Source organism: Nansenia antarctica (genome assembly GCF_963989245.1).
Source record: "Nansenia antarctica genome assembly, chromosome: 6".
NCBI lineage: Eukaryota > Metazoa > Chordata > Actinopteri > Argentiniformes > Microstomatidae > Nansenia > Nansenia antarctica.
The window spans coordinates 7,336,255-7,350,134 of NC_137676.1; the positions used below are offsets into that span (position 1 = coordinate 7,336,255).

The 13,880-nt window shown below is 44.1% G+C and overlaps 1 protein-coding gene across 1 annotated transcript in view; it reads right to left on the bottom strand.

Annotated features, from left to right (window-relative positions):
• Positions 1-2,842: 2,842 nt before the first annotated feature.
• Positions 2,843-13,880, bottom strand: part of LOC308161239 (synaptotagmin-2-like) — a gene marked incomplete at both ends in the record, with an annotated part of 16,839 nt that continues 5,801 nt past the window's right edge. The window contains 6 exons of the mRNA XM_080535224.1: positions 2,843-3,058; positions 3,587-3,720; positions 6,321-6,438; positions 7,450-7,617; positions 10,928-11,095; positions 12,110-12,241. Of these exons, the coding sequence (XP_080391350.1) occupies positions 2,843-3,058; positions 3,587-3,720; positions 6,321-6,438; positions 7,450-7,617; positions 10,928-11,095; positions 12,110-12,241 (936 nt within the window). The remainder of the gene's footprint in view (positions 3,059-3,586; positions 3,721-6,320; positions 6,439-7,449; positions 7,618-10,927; positions 11,096-12,109; positions 12,242-13,880) is intronic.

The window sequence follows — 13,880 nt, forward strand, 5'->3', positions numbered from 1 at the left end:
ACACTTGCTTAAGTTCAGGCGTGGACCGATCATAGAATTATAGTACACTAATATTTATGACAATCTCTCCAATAGCCCATTCATGGAAAATAAATACACATTTGTTTCATTTAGAAAATATACAGTGCATCTTTTTTTTCCCTCCATTGTGTTATTAAAATGACAAATGACACCCACGTACGTACACAAGATATTTTTGCTTTGTCTCTAAAACATGCTCTTATGTACAATATTTTTGTATAAACATGCAGTATCAACATGTACAGTATGAACTATGTATATAGGCAAAACTACACACCAATGGGTTGTTTGATTGCTTGCATGTTGTCTTTTCTTTAGTGTTGCTTTTTGAACATAGAATAAACTAAATTAAATCAAATGAAATACATAACTTTGAAAGAATCTGACCCCTACTGGACATGTAAATAAATAAATATACTGCTGTCCAATGGTGAAGATTATGCAAAATAACCAACATTCATTAAATCCAAAAGACTTAAAACGTTGTCTGTTTGACTGCACTTTAATGTGCACTGACATTGCCTATTCTTGAACACAATCAAGTCGTTTTCTGTCATTTAAAAGACATCATTTCTTGAGTTTAGGACCATGGGATCATGGGACAAGATGGTACTCTGTGATAGTCAAGGTCCCTTTGAAAAACCAATTAGTAATCATGAGAACATCCAACCCAATGGCCACAATATTAGTGCGGCTAAAATGTTATTATGTCAAAAGTAAATTTGCCTGCTGGGTTTTGATCATGTTTAAAATAATGACCAAATTGTAAATTTTGGCCACGTTTATTATCAATTTCATCTCAAGAAGGATGAAGTCAAACTACTCATTAAAATTAATAACTAATGCAAATTAGTAATTTACACTGAACAGAACACATTCAGTGAAGGATCCGAGGAGCGGCAGATCATTGAATGTGTCTCCTTTCCAATCAGAGGACTTTCCCATGTGAGGCAGCTTGTCTGGCGTTCACGTGCCACAAACAACTCAAACTCACAACATCTCATCACAAAAACTACATAGATCATAGAACGACGTCAATAACCACAGAACAGCGTGATAGTGCAATTAGGTTCAGCAGTTTGGTAGTCTGTGTCGTAAAATACACATGAAACAGTTCCTTCTCTCAAGACCATATCTTTGCAATCAAAAATGTGAAGAAAAAAAAATCAAAGTATATTCACAAAAAAAGACAAGGTTTAAAACAAATTAATTTTAAAAAATAAGTTCAAACAGTTACAGAACACTCACAAATTCACTCTCTTGATCTTTTTTTTGACCAGGAATTATTCATAAAATAAATAGTTAAAGCTCTGGTTTTTCTGAGAGTAGAACAAACATAACATTTGGATTTAAAGTGCTTGAGGAATACAAGTGTTTAACGTTTAAATAAATAAAAAATAATGGAGGGAAAAAAACAACACCGCTAATTGGAAGGCGTCCCTGGTAGTTGAGAATTGCTTATTTCGTTACTTGGAAGGCTTGTCTCCTTTATGACTGTAAGACGGAAAAAAACAAGGATTTCTTTGAAGTCGAATCCTTGTTGTTGGTCCATGACTAATGGCAGTAGCACTGAACAAGGGCGATACAACTAGAGGCATTGGAGGGGGAGGCGGTCACCTGACACACAGCATGTCCTACAGGGTCTCATCCGTTCCTTTAAGTTTCCACACATATATTACTCTATGGCATGCTCTCTCCCGTGACAGACGCTTACAGCATCTCACAGTCCCGTTAATCCTAAACATGTTTCACATCTCAACTGTGCTGACTGACAGCCATTAACCGTCTCGTTACTGACAGACACTAGTAGTCATGGGATCTCAGATCATGGAAAACAACTGATGCAGCACCAAGACTGAGATATTTTTTCATCATCATCACCATCATCATCATCATCATCATCATCATCGTCGTCGTCATCAAACATAATTTTCTCTGATCATGCGGTGCTTTTTGAAGAGTTAACAACCCGTTTAGAAACAAAGGCATGACGTTTCAGTTTTCTCTCAGTTTACCTGAGAATATGGGCGAGAAGATGAGCTAATAATCAAAAAAGGCAGTGTGTCTGTTACAGTAGGTAACCGGATATGTGTATCTATCCCTACGAGTTACCCACCTCTAGGAATGTACGGTAGTTCAAACCAATGGAATCATTATTTACTAGTTTACTCATTGGCAGGTGTAGTGCATGGTGCACCTAGACAACACGCCTAAAGGAATGGACCTGCTTGTGTTATTCCTCTATCATAATATGGCAGTAGAAAGCATTTTAAGTATAAGCAGTATCTAAGCAAACTGTGTCAATAAGGGGGTAAGGGGTGAAAAGGGGATGAGTATTTTTCTCTCCTTCTTTTTTTTTCTTCTTTTTTTCTTTTTTTACTTCTCTCTCTTCCTCCACACACACAACACATTCCTGTCTTCCTACTGTACTCTCTGTGTCTCCATGACAACGGAACTACGACCCCCCAATACAAAAATATGTTTAAATGAAGTTAAATGGAATATAGCTGTCCTATCCTGTAACATCTCACTGGTCTCCTTATGAATGTCAAATGCCACAGCCGAGGGGGAACATGACGTTGTTTTTTTTTTCCCTATTCTTTTTCTCATCATGTCGTTTGTGACTTATGTACTACGTACCTCTTGCAGTGGAAGGTGTAGGGACGGGGGGGGAAGGTGGGTTGGTTTTCGTTGGTGTGTTGTTTTGTAATGCATGGTGAGAGATGGGACCTGGGGGGAGGGTGACAGAGCTGGGCGGGTGGGTGGGCGGGTGGGTGGGCGGGCGGGTGGGAGTGGGATTAGGGTGTTGGGTGGGAGGGCGTTACTTCTTGGCAGTCAGGGCTGCGAGGGAGGCGTCGATCTCCTCCTCCGGCTGCAGCGGATGCCACTGGGCGATGGGGCGCCGCGGGTTGGCCAGCATGTCGGACCAATGCTTCAGCTGGGTGCCCGTGGCCTTGCTGCCCACCCAGATCTTGCCGATGGCGTCGTTTTTGCCAATCTTGTCATAATCCAGCACGGTGACCACAGCTTGGATTTTCTTCGAGGAGGAATGAGAGAAAGCGTTTTTAAAATCAGTTATTATACTTTATTACGATTGAACTCCTCTCTACCTGTAATAACATGGTCTGACGATGAGTAGAATCGCATCATATAATGACAACGGTGTGGTGTATGCCCTTCCTGGGCCCTGGCTAACCTCTCACACAGGAGAGGCTGGGGGGGAGGTAGAAATCAGAGGACAGGGCTTGCTGTAATGCGTGGAACTCTAATAATAATAATAATAATAATAATAACTTTAATTTATATAGCGCCTTTCAAAAACCCAAGGACGCTGTACAAGGGGATGAAACGGACAGACAAAACTGAAAACAAACAAAGCAAAAACTAAAACAATGACTAGGGGCCAAACGCCTTGGAGAACAGATGGGTTTTGATGGCTAGTTTGAAGGAGTCCAGGTAAGGGTGGGGGCGTTGCGGATCACTGTGGGGAGGGAGTTCCAGAGAGTAGGTGCAGCCACGCTGAAGGCTCTGTCCCCCCCTCTACTGTACTGTGTCTCACTCTCACCTGCATCTGCTCCAGAGGGATCTCGAAGCTGAAGGACTCGTTGTAGTACGGGTTCAGGGTGTTCTTCTTCACCGTGGTTTTCTTCTTCTTCAGTCTCTTGCCGTTCTGCAGCAGGTGGATCTTCACATAGGGATCTGCAGACAGACGGGGGGGTGGCGACAACGATGAATTATAACTAGTGTTGTTCCGATACCGATACTAGTATCGGCATAGCCACCGATACGCACAAAAATGCTGGTATCGGTATCGGCGAGTACGAACAAATAATAACTCCCGATACCACGTTGCGTTTTTCTCAGCTTGTCTGTAACCTGACACCGCCTTCCTAACACAGACATGCGCAGACATGCCCAGGCATGCTCCTCCCAGAGCAGCTGCTCTCAACCAATGGCGTGGCAGCTTTTGTTTTCACTTCACTATCGCGGAAAAACAAACACGCATGCTATAGAGGAAAACATGTCGGCGGTTTGGAGATATTTCAAGGTGGATAGTCCGGTGTGTACAACGGCTAAATGCACAATTTGCGGTCTCAATGTGTCGAGGGGTGGCACTAAAGCTGCCAGTTTCAATACTAGCAACTTAATTAAGCATTTAAAGCTAAAACATATTAAAGAGCACGACGAGTGTCTGTCATCTACTGCAGCTGCGACAGCGAGCAACAAATGCTGAGTAGCGCATTCCATAAAAAGGACCAGTGGGACGCGACGAGTGAAATGGCAAGAAATATGACTGAGAAAATGTCTGAAATGATTGTGCTCTGTGACCTGCCCCTCTCCTTTGTTGACAATGTGGGATTCCGCCTTTTTATGGCTCACGCGGTACCTAAATACAAAATACCAGGTCGCAAATACATCACGGAGACGGCCGTCCCTGCCCTCAATAAGAAGGTGACTGAGCATGTTTCAGATAAGCTAGGAAAGGTGCAGGCCATCAGCTTCACTACGGATATTTGGACCAGCGACTTCTAAAATAGTATTATTCCCTCAGGTAGGCCTACATCTTATGTTAGTCTCAAATGGGCCTTATTTTGTTTGTAAATGTTTACTTGCTGTTGCACTACTTGTACGGTTTTATATCTTAAAGTTATTTTGTTTGTAAATGTTTACTTGCTGTTGCACTACTACTACGACTGTTTTATATCTTAAAGTTATTTTGTTTGTAAATGTTCACTTGCTGTTGCACTACTACTACGACTGTTTTATATCTTAAATGGATATTGCACTGATTGGCATCTGTGAGAGCCACATTTCAGGTTTTATAAGGGGTTGATTTTCTTGTCACCATACCAGGTAGATAATAAAAAAAAGTTCTATAGCATTCACTCTCTGTTGGTCTTTTTTCCTGTTTTACAAAGGTTTTGAGCAGTGCCAGACTAAGTGTTAGCAATAATTTTACATCGAGGTGAGTATGCGTTTTTTTTTTTTTTTCTTTTTTTTTTCAAAACGCCGTGGTATCGGATCGGTACTCGGTATCGGCAAGTACTGCACGGTCAGGTATCGGTATCGGTATCGGGATCAAAAAATGGTATCGGAACAACACTAATTATAACATAGTTTTTTTTCATAGGTTCACCTTTAAACAATGAATATACACAAGCCTTTTCAGAGTGTTCATGTGACCATAAACTAATCTGTCTTGCTCAATTCTGTCTCTTGTCTTATTTGTCTCACTTGTGTCTCACAACTATGGCCACTTGATTTCTCTTGTCGCTGCAATGTTGAGGAACCGAAACCTAAGAATTTGACTCTCTTATATTTATATAATGGGATGTGTGTAACAACAGAATAACTAGTGGTGGCCTAGTGGACAGTGATTTGGACAGGTGATCAGAAGGTCATGAGTTTTTCAAATCCCATCCGGGGCGCACTACCACTAGTGTGCCCTCGAGTAAGGCACTTAGCCCTAAGTTGCTCTAAGTAAATGTAAGTTCAGTCATGGACTAGTTGTTCAGTCATTACAAGACTACAGTGTCAGGATTGTAATGCTATATAGCACCAGCAGGTGGCACCAACGAAGTTTTGCTGGAGGGAGTGGAGCTTCTGCATGGAGAAGAACACTGCAGAGTCAGCACCCACATCGCCTTGGAGACAAGCATGAAATGCTCTACAGTTCACGATAGCGATCCCCTACTGTACTGTAGAGTCCATTCACAGTGCTCGATCTAGCGCATCCACATTCACACTTCCGAAGCCCGCGTAATAAAGCCATTACCACAGAATAATGAATGAATGAACAAATAGGCTACCCAAAGCAATAAAGGAATCTGATTGTCTATCTAACAGCTTGCTAATGAGCATGTGGCGTCTTAGCTGTTCTCTACCAATAGAGGCTTCCGAAGTCAGAGATACACTTGTGGTTCAGTGGAGAGGCTGGTGGAGGTAGAAAATGAATGAGGAATGAGGATTGAGGAAACGGTATCGAACACGTGTCAGAAAATCCCCTCTCACACTAGGGAAGGCTGGCGGAGGTAGAAATCAGGACAGGCTCATTGTAAATGCATGGAGGCGGGCGGAATGAGTGTGTATTCTCTATGCACTCGATATCATTCCTTATTCCTCTCGACGCTTTACAAATGAGCCCCGTCCTCTGATTTCTACCTCCACCAGCACCCACTGTGGTGTGTGTAAGCCTACCCTGTATCCCTGACTTAAGGCGAGCATACTGAAGCGAGAGTCTATGGTGGATAGATGCCGTTGTGTGAGAAGGTCGACAGAGCGTGGGGGTGTTCGCATACCTGACAGTCCTCCCACGTCCATTTTCTTCAGGTTCTTCGCCTCCAGAATACAAATGGTGAGTTTGCCAGCAGTGGGTACATAACGCAGAGAGATGCAGATATCTCCCAGTTTCTCTTGCTGTGTGTGGGACGGTAAGAGGAGGGTTGGTTACAAGGACAGCAGGTTAGAGGACCACAGCCAAATTCACAGTTAAAATGTGTTCCCTCTAAAGTGGGCGACATCTACTGCACACAGTAACAATACTAATTGAGCCTTACAGTTTGAGGCCGTCCACACATGAAGAACAGTAAACGAGGGTGAGATGAAAGGCGATAACAAGACATTGGTATAAGGATGAACGCCCCTACCATAGAACAATGGGTAGGAATACTACCCATAATAACAGGAGAGATTTATACTATGGAAAAGATTATGTATCAGTATTTTTTTGTTCATAAATGGAAGAAATTGATGATTTATGACACAGTGGAATGATTGTGGACTAACTAATATATCACATTTTTTGATAATGGACACATGTAACCATGACTGTTTTGTTACTGTTCTCTGTTTATCCTGTATACTCTTGTTTTGTACGTTTGCTTGCTGGTAGCTTGATTGTTAGCTTGTTTTTAATCTGCATTGGGCTTCTAAACGTGTTTGACCTTGGAGTATGGCACGAGGGATAGTAACATCTTGTCCTGTGTATAAATGAATGATAACGTTTAAACATGAGTGTTGGCTGGGATGTTGATTGTCACTCCAACCGGTGATGATTTAGTCTTCTATTCAAACTCAGCTGGGGACTTGGGAGGAATGTCGCTGGGCTTTTGATGGATGAGGCCCCCATGTGCTCACACATTAAGCATTCAGAAGTGGCTTCTGTCCTCCCGAAAGCACCAGATGTGGGCACAGCTTCATTTAATTACGTGTAAACAGGGGTCTTTGCATTTCAGTCAGGCAAGCTACTGAACCCACTCACTGAAAGCAGATTGGATTAATATGTGGGAGTGTAGAAAGTTTGGTTTTAGATTTTTGCAGCTCAATTCAAGTACTGAAGAGGCGGTCATTTTCCTACGCGTTTGTACGACGAAAGTTCACAAGAGGACTAGACGGACTAAAAGGGTGGAGATGGTCCGTCACGTTTACCTCTTCTTTCTCAGCACACTCCAGGTCCCGCCACTCCTCGATGGGCTGAGCCAGGTCCAGGGTGTTCATGGGTAGTTTTATCTCTCCGATGACATCATGCTTAGAGAAGCGGTCGAAGTCGAAGCACTGCAAGACCAGAGTCCTCCCGCCCATCTCTTGGAATGGAATCTGAAAAACACATCAACATCACATTTGAGATGTTTACCTTTAAACCCTTTTTAGCAGATGCTTTTATCCAAAGTGGCTTATAATTAGAGATTACAGGGGCAATCTCCCTGGAGTGATTTAGGCTTAAGTGCCTTACTCAATGGCACACTAGTGGTGGTGTTCCCAGGTGGGATTTGAATTCATGACCATCTGATCACCAGTCCAACTCACTATCGACTACTAGGCCCACCAGTATCCCAGGAGATGAACAGCACCATCTTTTAAGAGTGTTTTCTGTAAGGATTATGTGAATGTAACCTGTAACTGTTGTATTATTATGATTTTATGATATACCAAATATAGTGTAATGAAGAACTATGGGGGGGGGGGGGGGGGGGGGGGGGGTGGAAGGGATGTTATCGCCATGGGGGGGGGGGGGGGGTTGGATAAGGAAAAAATAAATAATCAGGACAGACACTTATTTTGTTTGGTGTAATAATGTGAGTTTTTCATGTGTACTGTTTTGCAATAAATAATTGATTAGTCCAGGAAGCCGTAGCCTAGCAGGAGACTAGATTACTAGAGATGTTTTGAATTGATCTTTGTCATTGACCTGATTCACATACACCTACAACCTAAATTATGGAATGGATGCATGCAGCATCCGAGTAATAATAAACCAGAAAATGATTTAACATTATTCAAATCTCCAATACCTGAAATGACACCAGAATACTTTAGATCTCTTGGATTTCTAAAGTGTTTTAGTGTGAACTCCGAGCAGATGTTCTATGTCCCCAGAGAAAACTTGGTCTGTGCCATCTGTGACTGTGAGGTGTGTGTGAGTGTGTGTGTGTGTGTGTGTGTGTGTGTGTGTGTGTGTGTGTGTGTGTGTGTGTGTGTGTGTGCGCGTGCGTGTGTGTGAGTGTGTGTGTGTGTGTGTGTGTGTGTGTGTGTGGGTGTGTGTGTGTGGGTGGGTATGTGCGTGCGGGTGTGTGTGTGTGTGTTTGTGTGGTCTATGCTATCTGTGACTGTGAGGTGTGTGTGAGTGTGTGAGTGCATGCGTGCGTGCGTGTGTTTGTGTGTTAGTGTCTTTGTGTGTGTGTGTGGATGCTTAGTGGTAGGTAGAGGACCGGAGGGCAGTGGAGCGAATCCAGGGCACGATCCTGAATGGTGTGCAGTCTGCCGCTCACTCAGCAGAAAGGAGCAGCCCTGTCCTTGGGAATAGAGCACGTTTGATCCCTCCTCCCTCTCGTGGGGAGCTGTGTCAGCAGGCAGAAGGGAGGGAGGTGTCTTTCTCTTTTAAACCGGATCCCTATCCCCCATATACTGGCTTCAAAGGGTTCTGCTTTATCACTGGCCAAGCTCTGGTGGTTCCCAATCACATGCTGCAGCCAGATCATTCACTCAACTTTGGTAATGAGAGTCTAAACAGCTGCCATCGGAAGAAAATGCACACATGCACATTCAGTACAGTACACGATGACTGGTACACACATACAGTGTACTGTACACAAACACGCGCACACACGCAGGCACGCGCGCGTGCACACACACACACACACGCCCACGCCCGCACACAGAGACACACACGCACGCACTCATGCAGACACAGACACACACACACACACACACACTACACATGTTGTAGCTTTAATTAGATTCCAACATTATGCAGCTTGAGGCTTTTTATGAAGGCATGCCAAAGAAATGTTTAATGTTTATTATACTGTAAGCACATGTGTAATTATTATTCTAGTCACACAATATCTAAATAACGTGTGTACAGTAATTCACTGCTCAATGTCAGACAAACCACTTATTCCAAAGCGTCACCATAAGTGTCACCATAAACACAGCTTATACGGCTGTGTGTGTGTGTGTGCTGTACAGGAAAGGCATTTCCCCTGGCTCGCAACCTCGGCTTCATTCTGGACCCCACCCTCTCATTCGATCCCCACGTCAGTTCCATTGTCAAGACATCCTACTTCCACCTCCGAAACATTGCAAAAATCAGACACTGCCTCTCCCCCCCCGCTGCTGAATCCCTCATCCACGCCTTCATCTCCTCCCGCCTCGACTACTGCAACTCCCTACTCACCGGCATCACCTCCCTCCCTCCATAGACTCCAGATGGTCCAAAACTCTGCTGCACGCCTCCTCTCAAACACCCGCTCCCGTGACCACATCACTCCTGTCCTCCACTCTCTCCACTGGCTCCCCATCAAAGAACGCATACAATTCAAAGTCCTCATCCTCACATACAAAGCCCTCCATAGCCTGGCCCCCCCCTACCTGACTGACCTCCTTCTCCCCCACCGCCCTACCCGTACCCTCCGATCCTCATCCATTGTTCCCCTCACTGTCCCACCCTCAAAACTCAAAGGCTTCGGTCACCGTGCCTTTTCACGAGCCGCACCCCGCCTCTGGAACTCTCTCCCTCAACCACTCAGAGACTCACCCTCACTCCTCACTTTTAAATCCCACCTCAAAACCTACCTGTTCTCCCACGCCTACAGCCTCCCCTACCCCTAGCCATCTCCCCCATCCCTGCCACCCCCGCCCCCCCCCCTGGACTTGCATACAACCTCCCCTATCCCTAACCTTCTCCCCTAACCCTCCCACCCCCCTCCCCCCATGGACATGCATACAACCTCCCCTTCCCCGTTCGTTAACTCTGTGTTCTATGTGCTCATGTTATCTGTTGCTTGTTGTTTCTGTGTTTTCCGTTTTTCCCATATTGTCAGCGTCTTTGAGCCTCGGAAAAGCGCTATATAAATCCAATGAATTATTATTATTATTATTGGTAAATGCAAGGCAAGGCTCTGACTCTTTCAGTGGTAGTTGAGAGGCTGTGGGTATCAGATGCAGGCTGCTTTATACTGGGGAATCTCCACGGTGCTGTGTTACCGGAGTCTGTCTGAGGCACATCCCACTCAGCTTCAGTGTGTGCTGTGAATGCAGAGTCACTCCCTATCCTCTGCCGTAGACTGAAGATCCATCTCTTGAGGCTACACCTTTACCTGTCCCTCCTGAAACCTCTCCAACCCCTCTACCCCCCCGTGTATATTTTCTCTACTGTAATAACGATTATTATATTTTTAAAATGTCTTCATGAAATGTCTAAATGTCTTTATGAATGTCTTCTGCCCCCTGGCCCGAGCATACATTACGTTTTCTTTCGATTGACTGATGGATAGATGATTCACTTACCTAGACGAATGTACTGTATATGTTATAAGTCGCTTTGGATAAAGGAGTCTGCTGAATGAAAACAATTTCGAAATGTGAAATGATTCAAGGCGAGAAGAATGTGTAGTACTATGCCTACCTTGAAAACGAAGGTCTCGTTGAAGGTAGGGTTCAGTGTCTTCTTGTGCACCTTGGTGTCAAACTTCTTCTTCTTGTCAGGGAGCACGAAGACCTTGACGTAGGGGTCGGAGGTGCCGCCGCTGTCCATGGAAATGAGATCCGCCGCTTGGAGGATACCCACTGTGAGCTGGGGTCAGAGGTCAAACCGTCAGCTAATCTGCTACCGTACCGTACAGATATAGTGCTCACTGAGATGTACACGGAGGTATCTCACAGGTCAAAGCCTCTTTCACTCCCCCAACAGGATGAACATTGTTGCAGTACATATACTGTACATAGTATTGATAACCATTGCTCTGTATATATCTACTGTATATATTACTGTACATACCTCGCCCCTGCCTGTACATATATCTGTACATACCTATGGTTTGCACTATGCACTATTGCACATCCTACTGTACGTGCCTTGCCCCCGTCTTTACATATCTGTGTACACCTATGGCTGCACTATGTACTATTGCACTGGCTGGATGCCAAATGCATTTCCTTGTCACTGTACTTGTACTATGCCAGTGACAATTAAATAGAATTTGAATCTGAATCTGAAAGGAGACAACGTATCATATTCAGACAGTTAATATAATGGACAATATAATGGGATGCGTTGTTGGGGTTGTGAGGTCGTTTAAGTAAGTAGCCTTGAGAACCAATGGTTCTCGAGCCTAATGGCCCAAATAATATAATAATATAATCTCCTGTTTCCATAGCATGAGGCGGCTTGATGTACAAGTACACCCCCGTGTGAGGTCGGTTAGTCTGCGTTTACTCCAGAAGAAAAAAAGAAAGAACGTTCTACACAACGAAGCACAAGCACAGAGCAAATGTTACCCAACAGATCAAGGACAGCCATTCATTCATATGCTGCTTACATGACAGTAAACTTAGCATAAAACTTATTAGTTTCATTTTGAAAACCTGTAACACTAGGATGGATGATGGATTGAATCAACGTCTGAGTGTCTGGAAATTATATTTACCGCTGCCTTTGGCTTCTGGCCCAACTAAGAAAATGAATGCAATATTTCTTCCCCCGAACATTTTCACAAATTTCTTCCTGGCAGGCAAACTTCTGCACATGTCCCTATATAAGACTTTACAATCAAATATAACAGAGGCTCAAGGACAAATAAACACCAACCTTGCTGTCTTGGAAATCATAATCTATGGAGTACTGAAGCTTCCCGAGCTTCTCCTTCTCCTTCACCTCTTCCTCCTTCTCGTCTCCTGTCATTCCTGTCTCGGCATCATCTTCATCATCATCGTCATCGTCCTGTTTCTGTAAAGACAAGGGGAGGGGGTGGGGTGGGGTGGGGTGGGGTAGAGGGGAGGGGGTGAGAGACTGTAACAGAGATGGCGTGTTGCACACCAAATCCTAAAGTTGGTCGATGTCATCAGTCCGGTTTAGTCACGCAGCACCTACCTGCCACCCCCCCCCCCTCCCCCCCTCACCTGCTTACCCAGGTGTTACTAGTGCAATCGATGACCTTGGTGGCAACATGACTTGATTTCACTATTCCTTGGGTGACACCATTTGCTGTCTCTCGTGACTCGTCTCCCTTTAGATTACATCAGTGATGGGGAATATATCTATTCTAGACAGTGTTGTTATAAAAAATTAACACCTCTACTGTATATTCTCTTACTGAAGAGAGAGAAAGAGAGGAACAATAAGTATAAAGAGGGGGTGGGGGAGTTATAGTCGTCGTCCCCCTCCCCCATTATAATCAATATGGAGTTTGAGTTTGCTGCAGAGGTCCTGGGGTAGCCCCATGAAGATAGTTGAAGATAGCTAAGGTAGCCCCATGAAGATAGTTGAAGATAGTTAAGGTAGCCCCATGAAGATAGTTGAAGATAGTTAAGGTAGCCCCATGAAGATAGTTGAGGTAGCCCCATGAAGATAGTTAAGGTAGCCCCATGAAGATAGCTAAGGTAGCCCCATGAAGATAGTTGAAGATAGTTAAGGTAGCCCCATGAAGATAGTTGAGGAAGCCCCATGAAGATAGTTAAGGTAGCCCCATGAAGATAGCTAAGGTAGCCCCATGAAGATAGTTAAGGTAGCCCCATGAAGATAGTTAAGGTAGCCCCATGAAGATAGTTGAAGATAGTTAAGGTAGCCCCATGAAGATAGTTGAGGAAGCCCCATGAAGATAGTTAAGGTAGCCCCATGAAGATAGTTAAGGTAGCCCATGAAGATTGTTAAGGTAGCCCCATGAAGATAGTTAAGGTAGTCCCATGAAGATAGTTGAAGATTGTTAAGGTAGCCCCATGAAGATAGTTGAAGATAGTTAAGGTAGCCCCATGAAGATAGTTGAGGTAGCCCCATGAAGATAGTTAAGGTAGCCCCATGAAGATAGTTAAGGTAGCCCCATGAAGATAGTTGAAGATAGTTAAGGTAGCCCCATGAAGATAGTTAAGGTAGCCCCATGAAGATAGTTGAAGATAGTTAAGGTAGCCCCATGAAGATAGTTGAGGTAGCCCCATGAAGATAGTTAAGGTAGCCCCATGAAGATAGTTGAAGATAGTTAAGGTAGCCCCATGAAGATAGTTAAGGTAGCCCCATGAAGATAGTTAAGGTAGCCCCATGAAGATAGTTAAGGTAGCCCCATGAAGATAGTTGAGGAAGCCCCATGAAGATAGTTAAGGTAGCCCCATGAAGATAGTTAAGGTAGCCCCATGAAGATAGTTAAGGTAGCCCCATGAAGATAGTTAAGGTAGCCCCATGAAGATAGTTAAGGTAGCCCCATGAAGATAGTTAAGGTAGCCCCATGAAGATAGTTAAGGTAGCCCCATGAAGATAGTTAAGGTAGCCCCATGAAGATAGTTAAGGTAGCCCAATGAAGATAGTTAAGGTAGCCCCATGAAGATAGTTAAGGTAGCCCCATGAAGATAGTTAAGGTAGCCCCATGAAG